Source organism: Trichoplusia ni, chromosome 1, assembly GCF_003590095.1.
Source record: "Trichoplusia ni isolate ovarian cell line Hi5 chromosome 1, tn1, whole genome shotgun sequence".
Lineage (NCBI taxonomy): Eukaryota > Metazoa > Arthropoda > Insecta > Lepidoptera > Noctuidae > Trichoplusia > Trichoplusia ni.
In genome coordinates this window covers 14,292,305-14,310,770 of record NC_039478.1, presented here as the reverse complement: position 1 = coordinate 14,310,770, position 18,466 = coordinate 14,292,305, and the positions used below count along the sequence as shown (strand labels likewise).

The following is an 18,466-nucleotide window of genomic DNA, read 5'->3' as shown; positions in this document are numbered from 1 at the left end:
TCGTTCGACACCCGTTTTCAGCGACAAATATGGTCACGTGATATGTAGCTGAAAATCTTGAGGTTTTGTCGTTGGGAAAAGATCGAGAGTGAGCGGTGAACCAAGTCGACATAATTGAGGTGCTGCAACGGTTTACAAATCAATTCCTGTAAATAATGGAATCAAACGAGACAAAGCTCCTATTTCTTTCACTTATATCACTGCCACGGGGTACGAATGAGGCTAGGAGATCAGCAATACAGGGTCGCGTCGTGACTAGATTTATCGCTGCAAATGAGCGACTAGTGACTGCGTTCACTGCATGAAGCAGCAATTGTTCGAGTCGCGGGAAATTTAAAGTGGGATCACGTGACCATATTTGTCGCTGGAAACGAGAATCAACCAGCTGCATGAGACCGCACCTTTATAGTCGAAAACCTCATTACACTTTTTTTGATTCTTTCAAAAAAGTCACGGAGTTTGACAATTTAATGTCAATTAAATTTTAATGTCAACGTCAAAATATCAAGAAATCCGTAATCCATTAGAAATATGCAAGTTTCTATTAGTTTTTAAGCTTTAGATTATAATCACATAAAACCTGCGACGTTTTCAAAGAGAGAAGAGATTAAAGAAATTAAGTAATGAACAAATGGACTAAAAATATTTATTGGCTTGAAGAAGCAGCTCAGTCGTGTCCGCCGACGTCTCTCGTTATCGTGTCTCGGTGTCTGTCATTTACATGTATTTACGCCCAAATGCTATAAACTGCTTACAGACGACTTTCTTTTATAATTGAACATGTAAGTGGCCATGTTAAGCAATATTGATTAAAGGCATCATGTGATTTTGCTTAGAATTCAAATTAATAGTTATCCAGACTATGTGAACCTTTTACACACGTTATAACAACTTTATGAATAGTTTTAGTATCGTCGGTTTCATCACTCACTACTTGAAAATGTCGGCAAAACAGAAGAATATATTTACACGTAGTAAACCTTTGATGAATATCTATAGTGGCGTGGACCATGAAGGAAAAGAAGTAAGTATAAAAAAAAATGTTTTCGTGCTTAATTTTCAAATTATTTCATACTTTATAAGACGACTGTTGTATAGATAGACTACTTCACTAGATTTGGACTAAGTTAAAATACTACTATATATTATGTTTGAAAAGTACTATTTTTACACTAAACATTGTGTGAGTGTAAACATTCATAACATAAGAAAATTTCTACAATATTTTTTACAATAAATATAAACTTTTAAAAGGCTATATCCAAAAGGTCCAGAAAAAAAATGCATTTTTAAGAAAGTTTGTCATTTACAGGTGGAAGTTCGTGAAGATGCAGAGCAATTAGTAAAATGGCATGAAATATCTGATGCGCTGGTCGCTGCTGGATATTACCGAGCTCAGCTGCAGGGTCTGTCTGAGTTTGATAAGATTGTTGGAGGCCTTACTTGGTGTATAGAGCTGTGTGACATTGATATTGATGTCAGTCTCCTGTTTGAAGAGAATCTCACCATTGGAAAGAAAATGTAAATAAAATGTTTTGTACAATTTTTCATTAAGCACCACTTCAATTGCTTAAACATTCTTTTTTGTTGTTTCCAGAGCTTTAACAGAGAAAATTGTGAAAGTATTGCCTACAATGAAATGTCCATATACTATAGAACCACATCAGATCCAAGGCCTGGACTTCATCAATATTTATCCTTTAATATTATGGCTTATTAAATACTCAAGTGAATTCAGAGAAGCTAAGGAGGATGAGTTAAGAAAGTTTGCAGTAATGCAATATGATAAAGATTATATCTTTGAAACTGACAGGCCTAATTTTGTACAAAAAGAAAAATTGCTAAGAAATTTAGTTTTTGTACAGGTAAGCTATAGTTTAGGCTAACAAAATTATTGTTCCATTGGATTTGAAGACTTTATTCTTGATTCAAACTCTTCATTTATGCTTAAAATGATAAATGAAGGGGAAGAATGGATAAAGTTGAATAATAATATAAATGATAATATCTTATTAATTATAGAATTTGTACAAACCATGTCGAGTCCGGAAGAGGAAAGGTGGTCTACCTGCAAATGAACTGGAACAAGTGAATGCAACTCTATCAGAATATGATCAACGCATGTTATTGCATATAACAGCAAACAAAACAGATGTGAAGAACGATGACGGATTAGATTTCTTGGTAACATATTATATTACTTGCCTTAAGATCTACACTCAGTTGATAGTTATATATATTTCTATATCCTATTTCCTATTATAAGAGAAAATATGGATAAGAAGAAAGCAAGAGTCAGTTTTGTTTGTAATTTGTTATTGTATTCAGTATCTAAAGGAATCCATAGGTTTTTTGAATAAAAAATTAAGAGTAACTTTTTACTTAACAAACAAGAAACCGAACTACAAAATAATTATTGAGATATGTTATAAAATATTACACATCAAATTATTAAAGCTTACTCCATGCATAGTTGTACATATGTTATACTTTTTAATTCTCATAAAATTCTATGTTTTGATTGTGACCATTAAGAACCCTATTTTATTATGAGAACAGCTTATTTAAGTTGTGTTTGTTTTTCAGTATGATTATGAAAAGACACTTGCAGACCCAACAGAAATCACTACTGAGGTTGGTATTATTATAAGAATAGACTATTACTTTGTTGAAATCATACTGTGCGAAAATCAAATAAACTTAATTTTTTTTACAGGCTAACAGATACGTTCAAAATACGGAAACAAAGGAAAGAGATGCTGATACTAAAATACACTATGCAGTGTTACATTCTGAGCTAACAGGGGAAGTTTCCAAAGAGTTGGAGGAGAGTGAAAAGTTAAAATATTCTGAGGATGTTGACAAACTTACCAAGAGCATTGACATCCTGGAAAAAGACTTGCAGACGTTTAAAGAGACACACGAGGAAAGAATGGAGAGTGCTAAACAAGAGTACTCCAACATAATTGGAAAACTTCAATCAATTACACATAAGTTGATGAAGTCAGATGATGCCAGGTACTTAATTATGATAGTTTATTTAGTTTTAACATACACACTTTTATATAAACCGGAAATGCGAAATGTATTATGATAATGACTAAAATATTTTCATTTCTTCTAGTGAAAAAGATGTGAAACAATTTTATAAATCGCTAAAGGAGTTAGCAAGGGAAAGAAACGAATTATTGCAAGTAATTCAACATAGAAACAAGGAACACAGCAAATTAGAAGATAAATTGAGGTAAGGACGTGTAGTGGACAAAATTTTATAAAATCGAAAGCCTTATATTTATGATCAAAATTAATTATTATATATTTTGCCTCTATCTCCTAATAATATAGCTCAAGTTCATGGTCATTGTCACTCTTTACAAATTGGGCTAAATTTAAAATTACTACAGCTGTAAGGCTTAATGTGTCTTTAACACTGAATTTAATTTACTGAAATAATGTTGTTGGTCATGTTCAGGGCTGCAAAGGACCCGGATGCAAAAGTAGAAGAAAAACCATTAACTCCTGCAGAACTGAAGGAGTTTAATGAAAGAGAAGAGAAGTTAAAGGCATTTATTACAAGTATGAGACTAGAACTTGCTAAATTAAACCGAGAAGTTTTAAGATACTCCACTGCCATAGACGAGGTGCCTGGTACTGCTGAATTGTTGCAATACGAAAAGAGATTTATTGAACTTTACAATCAAGGTATGTCTCTATTTTATAAGTATTGTTATTATTAAAAAATACTCACTTCTAAGAATTGTATAATGTAAGTTGTTTTTTTGGTTCTTTTCCAGTTGCGTCCAAACATAAAGAAACTAAGCAGTATTACATATTCTACAACACCCTCCTAGAAGTAAAACTATATACCTCAAAAGAATTAAGTTTGCTGAATTCCATTTTGGATAACTATGAAGAGTAAGTCATTTTTAAATGCTCATGACATTTTAGTGCTTTATCAGTAATAAGCTTATAAAAATAGTGAAACTTTGACCCTAACTTTAATGTATTCATGTAAATAAAATGAAACTTAAAAATAACAGTCGAATATAAAATTACAATAAATCTGCTATTTTACAGGGCCATGTCGTCAGTCAGGAAGAGAGAAGAATTTATGACACAATTTGAATCTATTGTAGACTGGGTCAATCACACTGTAAAAAAGGTAGAGGAGAAATTTAAAAATGAGAAAGAGCAGAAATCTGCTCTTTACAACGAATATTCAAGGTTGATGGACGTTCAACGACAGTACGCGGCGGCCTTGAAAAAGTTGGGCGAGCAGAGGCAAAGGATAGGCCCTGATAGCAGACACAGTTGACCAACTAACTATACCTCTTAATACAAGACATTGCGTCTTATATTGTAATCACATGCATAGTTTATCTAGTCCTCAAGATATTATCAGTAGTTAATTTTCTACTTTTATAATCATTCCAGTTCCACAGAACGTGAAACCCTCACACATAGAATTTAAGACTGAATATAGGTTTGATATTGTTTCAAATACTTTCAAATGTATTTATAATGCACCATTTGTTAAAGTTAAAATAATATTATTTAAAATAAATAACTCGGATATACATACTCAGATTTTTATTTTCAATCATGACACTAACTAACACTGTTTTTTTTTACAGTAAAATGTTTACAGTATTATTCGTAAAATATTATAACAATACAATTATACGTAATGGACGGATTTTTTTACATCGAGATTCATTTTTTGAGCTATGTGCTTGCATTCAACTAGCGTTCATCTACGTATGTACACGTCAATCGGAAATTAGTTATAATGTTATCACAGCGTGACGACACTGCTGTGGCCCTTATGCGATCCACTATGCGAGTGGCCGTGGCCGTGACTGTGGCCATGGCTTTGTGAGCTTGTGCTGTGGCCTGTATTGTGTCCTGAACTAGTTTTTTTATACATAGTGAAGGAGACCAGCTCACGGTTGGCATTTGTCATAGCCATTGCATGAGAAACGACGTCGTATCCAAATAACGCATGCAGACGATTCACAACCACCAGCGTAAGACCTTTTTGCGTCACTCTGACGGTTCTATCCTGTTCTGATGAAACTGCGACCTGCATGCCGAAGGATGTGTTTAGTTCCTGTAAATTATATTATTTAAATTACCGTATTACGCGGTGAATAAAAACAGAAATTATTTTTAGAATTTATTAATAGATTACGACGTCTCTCATCATTTTTTATGAAAGCTGTTTATATATAAAAAATAACACATGCTTCAAAACGCACATTTCCTTTACACAATTCGTCTCAATTACGCCGCCAGTCCTATTAACCTCATTTTACTCAGTAGGTACTTTTAATTAGGGAAGCAAGAATAATATCATGAATTTTTTTTTTAATATCGAGCGTATAAATAATATTTCGTCAGTCATTCCATTTCCACTAGTCATGTTAGGTATAATAGGTAGGTAATAAAAAATAATACATTTTATTGTCTTCTGAAACTCTGAGTCACAGGTGGATATAACAGAAATAGATAAGTTAACTACATCATTGCAAATCTAAAACTACTCTGTCGCTGTTGGTAAGATCTTATCAAAATCTGTCCAGCCGTTTTGAAGGTTAGCAACACCTCGAAGACTTACAAAAACTAGTGTTTAGGTACGCTGCAGTCCTATTTATTTGTAGTTTGACGTATGTACAAAACAGTACCTAGTACTAACAACAAATATTGATTTCGGTAAGAACTTAGGAAAAAACATATTTCCTGTTATGAATGATACAAATACGAATTGCACTACCCTTACCCTTAATAATGAAGCCCTTTCATCATTTTTGAGTCCATACACTGTTGCACCCTCGTCTTTCGATAGATGCGGTGCACTAAGGCTGCCCATAACCATGACGTACGGCATGATATTTGTTTACAAACCGCACCTCACAAAAATAAAATTCTTACTTTTTATTACAATTTATTATACAAAGGAACTATATAATAACAAGACTTATTAGGAACTGCAAACTATTAAACTTATTTCATTCTCATTGAACGCTTTAATGAAAACGGAATACACAGAATTTTATCTAACTTTACTGTAATTCGAAGGCATATAACCCACAAAGTATTGTAATATAAATGATATAGAAACCACGCGGCCACACAGCCTGCCGTAGCCGCAACCGTTCGTGTACTCATGTGTGAGTTGACTCTGCCCGCAGATAAGCACTGCCTGCATATGTGGTTTACAATGGTATTTCTATGTGGGTTGGTGTATAGATTGCTAATGACGCGCTTGTAGTTGTACGAGACGTGACGTCGGTCACTAAATGACCTTCACGGGTGCTTGCTCTGCGTGGACGCCGCGGCTGGCCGCTGACTCGCGCGCACTCGTCGTCTCGCTCAAACAGCATTATTATGTGACGTGACGTAGGTATAGGTAGGTTGATCTTACCTACTACGTTTAAATGAATTGAATACGACAGGCTAAGAAATGTGGTAGGTGAAATAAGAACATCAAATCTGAAAAAGGCGTTCCTGGTCTCTTGAAGGACTGAAGCAGTTACGAAGGAAGGTTTTATACAAAATTATTGAAAAATATTTGGCTGTCTTGTCAATAACACTAGATCACAAAACAAATGAAAATCGAGTTGTCACGCTGATTTGACGCATTTTGAAGGTCAAAAGTTTGTGTACAAATATTCAAAAGTTCTATTTAATCAAGCTCTTTTTAATATAATATAACCATGAGTCATTCTATGAGCAGTCCGAGAAACATTCAATTAGGTATTGGTTGCATCCTTACCTATTTTTATACTTAAAGCCTTTCTAGACATGTAGTAGGTAGTAAAAACGTTTTACGTACTAGTTTGGTGTTTGTATCCTTCTATTATTTCATTAAAGGATGCTACAACATCTGATGTTCCTCCGAACTGCCTTTGCAACAATAATATGTATCTACTCGTACTGACTCGTACCTTATCTTACTGCCTAGGCCTAGGTATCTAAACAGAGTTTACAAAATATTTCCTCACAATGATAATGCAACAGTGTACAATTATTGAAAGAATAATGTGACAAATACAATTAAAACAATGATGTGCTTTTGAACACCAAGCTTTAAATTGTCTCTTTATAAGATGTAAAAATACTTTTTAAAAGTACTAAATAAGTATGATTTGTCAGGATGATGAACTAAATAACTTCTTTTGAACTTATATAGATTAGATTTTTTTAAATACTTTTGTTTTAACCAGTATTTGAGACATACCAGAAAGCTAGACTGGTGTTCGTCCAAACGATGGCTGAGCTTGCGACAAGAGCTACTAATGTTAAATGCTTGGAGAGTGCGGGTGTACTAGGTAAACATGTTTTCTTAATTTTAAAATTATATGCAGTCTAAAATTACTCTTTTATTATACCAAAATAATTTCTCACGAACTCTAGGTTATTTACAGTTAGGATTTGAACTTCGAACCCCGACCCACAGCGCATCGTGACTTTTTACCGCTGTGTCCATTAGATGTTTGCGCGATCGTGAATGAGAATGAACTAGATCCACACATGTTTTTCAGATTTGTTGAGGCCTTTGCTGTCGGATGCGTGCAGTACTGTTCGTCAGTGTGCTGTGGTCGCCGCGGCTAGACTTGCCGAGCATGATGAAGGAGTAGCTCGACAGCTGCTCAATGGAGGAATGGTTACCATCACTCTTGAAAATCTTAACAAATACAATGTGAGTAGGTACAGAACTAAACACAAAGCAAACTGCAACCTTATGGATCAATACATAACTGTTCGACTATAAAATATAATTTATTATCTCCAGTACCTTGTACTCATTTTAAAGGTGTAAATATACCAACTTGTTTTGTTATACTGTCATTTTTACTAATATTAATAAGTAGGTTGTCGCACAGACGTTGATGTTTATGGGTTCTCAGATCTTATCAAGTATTCATAACAATAATTATGTTTGGTGTTTACAGGTGTATTACAAAAGATCCGCACTGTATCTAATGAGAGCCGTTGCTAAGTAAGCCGCCTTCCATATAAGGTCACCATCCTAGTAAAACAATTACTTACATATACGAATGATTTATCATTTTTAGACATAACGAAGAACTAGCAGCTGCGATCGTGAGACTCGGAGCTTTAGAACATATTGTATCGTGCCTAGAAGACTTTGATACGCAAGTATGTAATAAAAATGACCTACTTTGAATTTCTATGTACCTACAGCTACGTAGAGGTATATGGTGTATATTTAGATAGATCGATTGCTATTAAGTATCTACTACTACTACTATATTGAGACACAGAAGAAATAATTGTTATTAAAAACTAGGTAAAAGAAAATGCTGCGTGGGCTTTAGGATACATTGGAAAACATAGTGAAACGTTGTCAGGACTCGTGGTTGACGCTGGCACTCTTCCTTTATTGGTATTGGCTTTCCAAGAACCAGAAATGAGTCTGAAGCAGGTATGATGATGTTTATGAGAAACCAAACCATTAATTGTAACACCTAATTTTTTTAATTAACATAACAAATGTTTTGATAGATTTCGGCTGGAGCGCTAGTCGATTTGGCTCAGCATAAACCTGAAGCTGTCGTTGATGCTGGAGCTATTTGTCATTTGGTACACGGATTGGAAAATCAAGACCCTAAATTGAAGGTTACCTATTAACTTACAGCCATATTTTCATTTTAGTGTATGGTATAAAAAATCTAGTAAGAATATCTAGTAAGTTATACCTGATGGTAGCTATCTCTAGGACGTATTTTAGAGGGTTCGTAAAACATATGCTAACACCCGTGGTTATCGTTCAGCGTAGCACACTGTGCGCGCTGGGCGCTGTGGCGGGTGCCCGCACGGAGTTGGCCGAGGCTGTGGTGGCTGGAGGAGCCTTGCCGCCCGCGCTGCTGCATGCGGGCCATGACGCGGCTCCTGTGCGACGAGCAGCTGCTTGCCTGCTCAGAGATATCGTTAAACACTCTGTTGATGTAAGTTCCCTAGTGTAATCGTTCTAGTATTTCCATTATCGTTAATTCGGTAGAGGCTTGGTCTGTATAAAACTTACCCCGTTAATTTTCTAGTTGGCGCAACTAGTCGTAAATACGGGTGGATGTGGCCCGTTAGTGGAGTTGCTAGCAGAGTCGTCTGGGGGCGCGCGCGTTCCTGCTTGTATGGCTCTCGGGTTCATCGCAGGGCAATCGGATCAACTGGCTATGGCTGTCATTGAATCTAAGGTAGACTGTGGCTATTTTACATACAGCGATATGTTAGGTGAATATGTTTATCTTTTTCACATTCCTTATTTTCTATTAACTTCAACTGGTCTGATTGTTGTAAAAAGAAGAAAATGTTTGAATTTTACTAGAATACTGGGGTCACATTTATTTTAGGCCATTCCAGCATTGGTTGAAATATTGCAAAACAATGAAGCAGAAGATGCAGAGCTGTGTGCTGCGGCCTGGACCCTCGGTCATGTCGCCAAGCACTCTCCTCAGCATAGCCTGGCCATTGCTGTAGCTAATGCACTGCCAAGATTGCTGCAGGTCTTTCACTCATATTTTCATTTTTTTATTTAAGTCATTATATGTAAGAGTTACTTTTAATAAAGTATGTACTGCATTACTTAGCACTTGAACAGAAAATGGAATGAAAGGTCCCAATTATCTTAAAAGATATAGTAATGTGTATACATATTAGTTTAAATTACTTTAATTAATTTCATAACCATTTTTATATTTGGATATTGCTTTCAAAAGCAAATTCTTATATATTTTATGCTACACAGTTGTATACAAACCCTAAGTCATCAGCTGAGGTGCGTGCGAGGACGTCATGTGCTCTGAAACAGGCATTACAATGTTGTCTGCATCGGCCTGCCCTAGAACCATTATTGCACTCTGCTCCCGCTGGCATACTCAAATATGTACTGGCACAATATGCAAAAGTTAGTAGCCGCTATTTATTTATCCTAAAAATTCCTTCAGTTTCTCTCATAAATATAAATAAATAAATAAAAATCTCAACTAAGCTTTATTGAAATATAATACTATCACAGACTCTGATGCATTGTTTATTACCATGTATTCAGTAAACTGGGCCGTCATCAAGGTTGTCATCTTCTTCATCATACTCTTCTCCATTATCAAAGTAGTTGTTAGCATAATCTGTGCCATCATCCATCTCCATTTCCTCCTCCTGTTCATCTTCTATCTCCTCGTCGTCATTAACTTCCTGGGTCTTCGCAGCTTTCTCATTTTCAGCAGTATCTACAGTTTCATCAGTGTCATCTTGATTTTCTTTTTTCTCTAATGTTAGCAATCTCTTATCAATAGCATCTTGATCAGCGAACTTTCGTTTTCGATTAGACACCTGAGTTCTTTTGGCTTGGGGTCTCAGCTCAACAGGCATGTTGGCCCACACACAGTCTAGCACTTTGTTATTCTTTGCATCGAGAGCTAACATTTTGTATTTATCAGAATACCTCTCGATGCCATCTGTTTTGGTCTTTCGCTTTACATAGGCCGGCGACTCATGTAAATATTCAATAAATAGATCTTTCACAATTAACATATAATCAGTAGCAGCGTCGCTAGTTAACGGTAGTGGTTTGGCTTCAAGTTTCGGAAACAGAGGAGGTGGTATCAAAACTTGAGATGTATTGTCTCCTCTCGCTATGCCGAGGGCTTGCAACTGATCATGTGTAAATGAAAGGTTACTTCCACCTCGTCCTCTACCTCTACCAGCCATTATAAAATAATGTATTAATAATTTTACTCAAATATATCAGTCAGACACGCACGTTTTCCACTGCTCTGACGTTTGTTTTGTTAATGTTATTTTTGACAATGTCAAGTGTCATGCCGATACACTTTTTCTTTCGACCTATTTTAAGCTTTGCTCCCATGCTTTTTAATACATTTTCACATTCAAAAATTGAATCATTGCTTTATTTTTGGTTCTCGTAGATTTTACCAAACGATGCAAGAGCCCGAAGATTATTCGTAACTACAGGAGCACTAAAGCGGGTACAAGAAATCGACACAGTTCCAGGATCATCACTAAAGGAGTATATTAATATTATAAATAGCTGTTTCCCCGAAGAAATCGTAAGGTAAAATACACGGTTTATTCCCATTATATGAACAATGAACATCATGTACGGTGTAGCGACGGTTTCACAATAATTCAAATCATATGCCTGTAAGTGATTCCAGATTTTTATGCACATATTAAATTATTATGCATACATGGTGTCATCTATCCATACACACTATGACAAACACTCGTATGATTTTAAGTTTTATTATTTTGTTAATTTCGTGTTTTTTAAGATAATATTTTCTTTTTTCGTTTTTAGGTATTATACTCCAGGATATTCCGATTCTCTATTGGATAGAGTGGAAGCTTACACACCGCAGGTAATTGTTGCTATGTACAATTCTTTATCCGCTCCTGATCGAGGACTCCCGTAGGGCAACATTCGCCTTTGCTTAGCTTAAAATATTGAGCTAAAGATCGTCTAAAAAGGTTATTAAGTTCCTACTTGAAAACTTCTTACAGGTAGCAAACTGGCTCGCGTGAAGGCTCATACTCTTCGCTCAGAGATCATAATATATGTTTGTAATGCTTAATTTAAATATTACCTATAATTTTTTTTACAGATTCCGGAACTTTTTACAGACAGAGTTCCTAGCGACTGCCAAAGTGAATTAACTATAGAAAATGCAAATTAATAATATTTTTGATTATTTATTTAATAAATGCTTTCATTGCAGAAATTTCATTTTTTATTTAGTGTCCAGACTAGTTTTTGTATTTGAATGGTTCTGCCTCCAATATTTGTTTTTTCCATCGCCATTGACTGACTCGAAACTCTGTAACTGAATTTTTTTTCATAATTACTGGTATAGAAAATGGGGCACTATAATATTCTGAAACAAAATCAGTTTCGTTATTTAAACAGTTATTCTGTAGTGAATTAGGGCTATGTTGAGGTCCCAAAACAAAGATGATGATGGGTGTGGCTCTTTCAAGACCTAAGTTCAAAAAGGAGGGTCTCTATTCATTATTTTTTCGGTGTTTGTTATTAGCTCTGTAGGTACTGGATAAATCGATTTTATTCATTCTTTACATTTAAACTTGAAATAGCTGTAATTTGGTTTGGTTCGGAACTTTCATTAGATTGCAGCTGCTTTTGTAGAAAAAGTAAGTTTTGAAGACTATCACAGTATGCACTATTATGAAAATTTAATGTCTTCACCTTTTTACACCTGGATGAAGGGTTTATAGTAGTGTTTAATATAATTTTGACTTACTAATATTTGTCAGCCAACAAATTTAGAACTCGAATTGCTGGAGTGTCCACTTCAAAGAAGTTTTCTGTATTGCTATTCGTAAGTCCCAAATTATTGAATTCCTGCTTTAGACTGTTTAACTCTTCAGACTGTAAACCCTTAACACAATTTAAAAATAAGATTAGAAGAATCCTTTCATAGCGCAAAACTAGAACAAATACACAAAAGGTGCAAGTGGCACAATACCTGTATTTTACACGATGTAAAAGCAGTAGTCTCCATTTCAGTTAACAGGATGTAATACATGTTGACGACTGGTCAGACTGTGATAGACTGTTGAATTGAAGTATTTTGTGCTGTTTATATGTATTACTATTATCGACTTAAAAATACTATCATAACCATAAGGATGTGGGTGGTATAAATGATAAGCATATTGTTATTAGTAAATTTAACATTTATTTACATCATTCGAATAGGAACAACTGTAGAGCTTAAAGCGACCCTCCAATTTGTTAGGCTTCTGAAGGATTCCAGATCTGAAAAATAATAGCACATGTTAAATTCACTGTTTAGAGAACTTATCAAGTTTCATTTTTAAAATGTAGTCAGAATAAGTGGTTTCTTCAAGGTATTCGAGATATATGCTTGTCTAAAAATACTCATCATTTTATTAAATCAGAATTAAGTATTTTAAGGTTTATTAATTATTTTCTATTCTTCAAATGCTTTGTTATCATGGATGTGTTTATGTGAACAAAACTAAAATTATAATTACCTTCACATTACTATTTTTTGTAGATCGTCAAAAGACTTGATTGAGTAGGAATCTGAAAAGGTAGTTTAATAAAATGTTAAAATTGGTTGCCACTAGAACCATAATTTGGATCCCAGTAAAAAAAGTTCAGATGTTACCATACCATATTTCTCCCCATGATTTAGTGAGACAGGGATAACTAAGATATTCATCATTTCATGGATATTAAAATTCCCATTTAATTATTTTATTTATTATGACACAGTGTATTCAGTCAAGAATTGAATTTACAAGAACATAACTGCGACGAAGGTGGTGTGACGATCTAGTCAAATACGCGGGGCGCACGTGGCCGGAACTTGCACAAAACAGAGAAGTGTGGAAGAGTAAGGGGGAGGCCTTTGCCCAGCAGTGGGATCTAAAACTGTGTATGATTATATTTAAATTAACTTGTAACTTTCATAATATTAAAATTGAACTTACCATGCGGTATATAATAGCTGGGTTGGTACGCGAATGTCCTCTCTGTAAATTATTTCATAAAATTAGAAGAAATAAAAATCCAATTCTGATCGATTAGTTAGTACAACTTTGTAATTTCAGATGTTACCATACCATATTTTTCCCCACGATTTTGTGAGACAGGGATAACTAAGATCTTCATCATTTCATGGATATGACTATTAAATTATGGATGTCTATTTAGCCACAGCATGTAGATTTTCTTTATATAAGTAAGCATTTTGGCTCTGGTAAGTTACCTATGATATCCTACTATTGGGTCAAGGGCTAATTTGCGTCTTTTCGAAATTGATTTAATTAGGTAGCGATTTTTTAATAAAGCAGATTTAATTTTAAGAGACATTTAAAATTACCTGAATCACATTGTATACTTCAGTTTTTCTTCTAAATCATAATTACCAGCAGACATCTGTAAGGAAAAATGCATTATGCACAGACATATTCACTTTAATTTTTAAATGATTGATTGAAAGGTGTTTGGTCAGATGTTACCATACCATATTTTTCCCCACGATTTTGTGAGACAGGGATAACTAAGATATTCATCATATAATACAGTTTAAATATTAAAATGTAAATTTTAAGTAAGTTTTATTTACTTACCATTTTCTACTAGTTAAATGTGAATGACATATTCCTTCGTCCCCATAGTCCTAGAATAAATAATGATCTTTTAATAAAACATAATACTCTTTTCTGCATTGTTATACATAATAAAACATTATCAGTTTAATATTTTCATCAAAAGTATATGATATATGCTTGTAAATTACCATCATTTAACAAGTTTATTTTTATATTTTAAAATATTATTTACATACCATATCTGCATAGACGATTGAAGTTCCATCCACTATATTGTTAACAAATCCTGGAACAAAAAATATCTGAATTAGTTACCGTATTTTAATCTTGTATTTCCCAATTATTACTTTGTTCTATCAGAAAATCGGATCAACACATTTCTTCAGACTGGGGCGATAATTTAACATCATAATAAAAGGAGCATACTCCTAATGAAAATTCAATATTTTATTACGTAATTAATTAAAATATTTACCTGATACATGGCTTTTCGGGAAGCCGATTTTTGGATCAAATTATCTGTGATATCTGTAAAAAAAAAGTCTGATAAAGTACATTTTTAATCAAACAAAATATTTGGTTTTCAGAAAAATTAAATCAGGAAAATCGGATCAACACATTTCTTCAGACTGGGGCGATATTAGTCATCATAATAAATTAAACATTTATATTTTACTAGGTAGGTAAGACTAAAGTATATACCTGATATAAAACATTTTTTTCCAGAATCCTCTTCTTTAAACAAAATTGTGCATGGAATCTGTAAAAACAAAAAAAAAAAAACAAAAATTAGGTTTGCCTTTACAACATAACTAAAATTAATTTATGGAGATATTTTCAGGAAAAATCGATCAACACATCTGTTCAGACTGGGGCGATATCGGAATCATCATTATAACATGGGAGTCAATTAATACAATTTAAATTATTTCTAACCACACAATTTATGATATTATGAAATGTGAGACAGCCATAAATATTTTTGGGGATAATTAAATAATACTTATTAATTACATTAATGTTTGTAAATTGAATTACTTACATAATGTTCTGTTGCTCTCAGAACAGTTTGTTAGTTCTGGCAGTGACAAATTGAAGATCAAACCTGCAGAGAACAGAATGTATGAAGTATGATAAGACAGATAATAGTTTTCAGGGTTTTATAAATTTAAATTATACTGTCAGAAACTATCAATCATCAGTATTTCAGATAGGGGCGATACTATTAGTCATCATGTTTACTTTTTTTTAATATAATGTGTCATTTTATGTATAAAGCATCAGTTTTAATAACTTAGGTTAATGTGTTCTATTGCTCATTTCAACAAGTTCTAGGTACTTATTTTTTTTTTTATTGCTATTGCTTGAATGTACTTGTTAATCACCTTTTCTGGCAACTTGGATCATTCTCCTCTTTTGGCTGAGATTTGTAAACTGTGAAAGAAAGAAAATTATGTAAGGAAACAAATTCATTAAAAGTTTTGAAAATGATTGTCATCAAAATCTGCTAATTATTTTTATATTGAGGTTTGGAATATTTGTAACACTCAACCCTTGGACATACAACTATTGAAACTGGATGTCTTACACAGAGTGTGATAATGTTCCTATCCAGAGTCACATGAGCACAACTTTGATGTGCACACATCGGCTTTGGTAGGGTAAATTTAATATGTAAAAATAATAACAAATGAACATAGTTTTGATGTTATACTACAATAAGGCTGACTGTAGTTTCAATATTTTTTGTTTATTTGAGTATTTCTACAATTTTAACTATGTCATACTCTATGTGTCTGTCTAGAAAAGTTACATGGGAATCATTGGCCAGTTAGTTATTTGTATTTTTTTAAATAGATACTTGAGTAACTTAATAACAACTGTGCAATTTTAGGAATTTGTGAGAATTATTAAACTAAGAATGAGAAATAAGTAGTACCTAGCTAATTTGTTTATTCTTACCATAAGGACTTCTTCATATTTAGTCTTCATAAGTATATAAGTAAGCTGCGCACAACTCTTATCTATAACAAAAGAAAAACTTGTTGAAATACTGTTGGGGCATGATTTTGTACTTTTAATAAAATATTAAGTTGTCACACTCAACCCTTGGACATACAACTATAACAACTGGATGTCTTACACAGAGTGTGATAATGTTCCTATCCAGAGTCACATGAGCACAACTTTTATGTGCACACATCGGCTTTGGTAGGGTGTAATAAACTAGCAATGCATCACAATGTGTACTGTGACAGATAACTGCTTAATGGATTTAAATGTGATAGTATGATAACAATTAACAGAAAATCCAAATTATAATTACACAAAATAATGGAGGAACCAGAAACATGTTGGTTACCACTTAACTTATAAATTTTATTGTACTAGGACAGTAGTTGCAACACATGCATAGAAAGTAAAAGATAATTGAAACTTTGACATACCTGAACAACTGTGTAATTCTTATCTTTATGCACCATCTGAAAACATAGAAAAGTACATTAATCAGGTCCTAATATATAGTATAACATGTTTATTTTTTAATACACTCAGTGAGGTGGTAAGTTTGAAATCATTACTGTCATACGAACGAGACTATTGATTTAATATTCATCATTTAAATTTATTAAAATAATTTGTTGCTAAAGGTTTGGGTGTGGTGCAGATGCAACAATATTTAAAGGGAACTCACAATTTTAACTTTGTCATCAGGCCTTTATTGTTTTCAATTTATCATTATTGAGTTATGAGTCCACCTAAAACAAATTAAAACAGATTAGAGTAAAAATTATCAGGAGATATATTAGACTTGCACAGTATTTATTCAGCAATATGGTGAATTTGAAATCATGAGTTTCATACGAACGAGACTATCTTTATTATTCATCATTTGAAGTCTTCAACAGTTAAGATCCTAGATCAGGGAAAACTACTTACCATTTCAACTAGGTTTAGCTGTTGCTGGTGAGCACACCAATAGCAAATTTCTGTCCTCCTGAAAGACAAAAAAGGTGTTGTGAGAGAGGTCAGTAGCCAGCATAATTTGTATTTTACTTTCTTGGTCTATTCAGCTGTGTGGTGAATTTGAAATCATGAGTTTCATCCGAACGAGACTAAAATTAAATTCATCATAATGAACTTCTAAATTATTAAGATAAGTTATGGATTAACATTAAAATGCTTACCTAAGTTATTTTAACTGCTTTTAACCGCAACTGAAATACAAAAAAAATTGAGTAAAGAAAAAAACTTAAATGTTCTACAATATAAGAAACACTCACCTATTACAAGTTTTAGGACTGTAAATATGAGTTACAATAACACAAAAAATAGGCTTAAGAGTAATTCTTTATTTTTAGTCCTTTGATAGTCACACTTTAAACTGGTTTAGACACTAAAGAATTACTTCTTTGCCGGTTTCTTGCCGACGGGCTTCTTGGTGCGCACCTTCTTGGCGGCTGCCTTGGGTACGAGCTTCTTGCCGAACGTGCCGGAGCGCGCAGCTTTAACCTTCAGACTCTTGAACACTGCAGTTCTCGCACGGTTTCTCTTCACACGCGCTGACGTTAACTTGAAGCGGTCGTAATCAGTCATCTGAGCACGTTTCTCTTTGTTAGCAAGCTTGGTGGCCCACTGGCTGTCTGTCCATTTCTCGCTGAGTTTAGAATCCGTCCATGCTTTCCTCACCATGCGCGTGGGCGCTGTGAAGGGGAACCTGAGACGGAACTTTGTAAGATGCAGTTGGTTCAGGCGGATCTGTTGACGTGAGACGCCGCTGCAAGGCCCGTCGACGAGAGCACGGGTCTGGTCAATGATATCGACCACGCTTACTAGCTTTCCCTTCAAGGGACCTTCAGCTACCAGGGCAACGCGCCCTGGTTCCACAAACCGCGCGAAAGGCATGACGTCCTGGAAACAGACGATAGCATGTTAATTTCACTCAACTATACAGCATTGCCGTCACTTGTCGATTATCACTGCAGGTAATAAACCGAAAGCGGACGAAAATATTATGTGAAATAGAAACAACGTGTAGTAACAAAGACACGGCATGATTTAGAATGAACAGAAATGTATAAGTCACTAGGATTCAAGCGGATAAAATAATTCTAACCTTACAACGTCTTTACACAAACACTGTATTCACGAAAAGAGTTTATTCCTTTCCGGTTTTGTTTGGCAAAATTGACAGTGTCAACAGAATTGCCATATATAAAATCTTAAAAAAAAAATTGTTTGTCTATTCCTTTGCTTTAAATACTAGCTTATTCATTTTACTAAAATAAGTTCGACCAAAAAATTCATGAATAAAGTTTAAAAT

General features: G+C 34.0%; 6 protein-coding genes, 1 long non-coding RNA gene and 1 other non-coding gene across 9 annotated transcripts; 2 read left to right on the top strand and 6 right to left on the bottom strand.

The window, feature by feature from the left end:
* Positions 1–116: 116 nt before the first annotated feature.
* On the top strand, positions 117–4,581 carry LOC113496678 (coiled-coil domain-containing protein 93). The gene is made up of 11 exons (XM_026875979.1): positions 117–782; positions 904–1,024; positions 1,313–1,521; positions 1,598–1,865; positions 2,023–2,184; positions 2,587–2,634; positions 2,717–3,018; positions 3,125–3,244; positions 3,473–3,702; positions 3,795–3,915; positions 4,078–4,581. The coding sequence occupies exons 2-11, from the start codon at positions 941–943 to the stop codon at positions 4,313–4,315; spliced, it is 1,782 nt and encodes a 593-aa protein (XP_026731780.1). The 5' UTR covers positions 117–782; positions 904–940; the 3' UTR covers positions 4,316–4,581.
* A 41-nt stretch (positions 4,582–4,622) lies between these two features.
* Positions 4,623–6,160, bottom strand: LOC113496666. Its single transcript, XM_026875957.1, has 2 exons — positions 5,780–6,160; positions 4,623–5,110 (listed from the first exon to the last, which is right to left on the bottom strand). Exons 1-2 carry the CDS (start codon positions 5,885–5,887, stop codon positions 4,796–4,798), a joined length of 423 nt encoding a protein of 140 aa, XP_026731758.1. The 5' UTR covers positions 5,888–6,160; the 3' UTR covers positions 4,623–4,795.
* A 320-nt stretch (positions 6,161–6,480) lies between these two features.
* LOC113496622 (sperm-associated antigen 6-like) lies at positions 6,481–11,762 on the top strand. 2 transcript variants are annotated; one of them, XM_026875902.1, is made up of 14 exons: positions 6,481–6,756; positions 7,227–7,331; positions 7,545–7,702; positions 7,956–8,002; positions 8,079–8,163; positions 8,315–8,449; positions 8,530–8,643; positions 8,799–8,972; positions 9,066–9,218; positions 9,375–9,527; positions 9,770–9,928; positions 10,950–11,095; positions 11,342–11,402; positions 11,646–11,762. In XM_026875902.1, the coding sequence occupies exons 1-14, from the start codon at positions 6,717–6,719 to the stop codon at positions 11,715–11,717; spliced, it is 1,602 nt and encodes a 533-aa protein (XP_026731703.1). In that variant the 5' UTR covers positions 6,481–6,716; the 3' UTR covers positions 11,718–11,762. The 2 variants fall into 2 exon arrangements, with proteins under 2 accessions (XP_026731703.1, XP_026731710.1); XM_026875909.1 differs by lacking the exon at positions 7,227–7,331 and having other exon boundaries at positions 6,630–6,756.
* On the bottom strand, positions 9,996–10,919 carry LOC113496650 (DNA-directed RNA polymerase III subunit RPC7-like). The gene has a single exon (XM_026875931.1). It carries the CDS (start codon positions 10,729–10,731, stop codon positions 10,069–10,071), a length of 663 nt encoding a protein of 220 aa, XP_026731732.1. The 5' UTR covers positions 10,732–10,919; the 3' UTR covers positions 9,996–10,068.
* Positions 11,689–12,596, bottom strand: LOC113496455 (the record flags this gene model as incomplete). The annotated part of the gene is made up of 3 exons (XM_026876061.1): positions 11,689–11,864; positions 12,300–12,436; positions 12,525–12,596. Coding segments are annotated over 3 exons (309 nt in total), but the record flags the coding sequence as incomplete, so codon positions are not given.
* Positions 12,597–12,714: 118 nt separating this feature from the next.
* LOC113496676 lies at positions 12,715–17,420 on the bottom strand. The gene is made up of 15 exons (XR_003400838.1): positions 17,331–17,420; positions 17,083–17,140; positions 16,838–16,901; positions 16,590–16,625; positions 16,105–16,166; positions 15,528–15,576; positions 15,185–15,247; positions 14,845–14,902; positions 14,618–14,670; positions 14,379–14,428; positions 14,161–14,210; positions 13,911–13,966; positions 13,519–13,560; positions 13,057–13,108; positions 12,715–12,817 (listed from the first exon to the last, which is right to left on the bottom strand). It is a non-coding gene; the product is annotated as an uncharacterized LOC113496676 (long non-coding RNA).
* LOC113500620 lies at positions 14,976–15,042 on the bottom strand. The gene has a single exon (XR_003401222.1). It is a non-coding gene; the product is annotated as a small nucleolar RNA SNORD31 (small nucleolar RNA).
* Positions 17,421–17,475: 55 nt separating the features above from the next.
* LOC113496656 (60S ribosomal protein L14) lies at positions 17,476–18,357 on the bottom strand. Its single transcript, XM_026875945.1, has 2 exons — positions 18,260–18,357; positions 17,476–18,054 (listed from the first exon to the last, which is right to left on the bottom strand). Exon 2 carries the CDS (start codon positions 18,046–18,048, stop codon positions 17,548–17,550), a length of 501 nt encoding a protein of 166 aa, XP_026731746.1. The 5' UTR covers positions 18,049–18,054; positions 18,260–18,357; the 3' UTR covers positions 17,476–17,547.
* Between the last annotated feature and the right edge of the window lie 109 nt (positions 18,358–18,466).

Excerpts from the sequence above, each read along its gene's own strand:
- LOC113496666 (XM_026875957.1), bottom strand. The coding sequence starts at position 5,887 with ATGCCGTACGTCATGGTTATGGGCAGCCTTAGTGCACCGCATCTATCG. Across the intron at positions 5,111-5,779 it reads AAAGGGCTTCATTATTAAGG|GAACTAAACACATCCTTCGG; the intron begins GTAAGGGTAGTG and ends TATAATTTACAG.
- LOC113496650 (XM_026875931.1), bottom strand. The coding sequence starts at position 10,731 with ATGGCTGGTAGAGGTAGAGGACGAGGTGGAAGTAACCTTTCATTTACA.
- LOC113496622 (XM_026875902.1), top strand. The coding sequence starts at position 6,717 with ATGAGTCATTCTATGAGCAGTCCGAGAAACATTCAATTAG. Across the intron at positions 8,450-8,529 it reads CAGAAATGAGTCTGAAGCAG|ATTTCGGCTGGAGCGCTAGT; the intron begins GTATGATGATGT and ends ATGTTTTGATAG. Across the intron at positions 9,929-10,949 it reads TACTGGCACAATATGCAAAA|ATTTTACCAAACGATGCAAG; the intron begins GTTAGTAGCCGC and ends TGGTTCTCGTAG.
- LOC113496678 (XM_026875979.1), top strand. The coding sequence starts at position 941 with ATGTCGGCAAAACAGAAGAATATATTTACACGTAGTAAACCTTTGATG. Across the intron at positions 2,635-2,716 it reads CAACAGAAATCACTACTGAG|GCTAACAGATACGTTCAAAA; the intron begins GTTGGTATTATT and ends TTTTTTTTACAG. Across the intron at positions 3,245-3,472 it reads AAATTAGAAGATAAATTGAG|GGCTGCAAAGGACCCGGATG; the intron begins GTAAGGACGTGT and ends GGTCATGTTCAG.
- LOC113496656 (XM_026875945.1), bottom strand. The coding sequence starts at position 18,048 with ATGCCTTTCGCGCGGTTTGTGGAACCAGGGCGCGTTGCCCTGGTAGCT.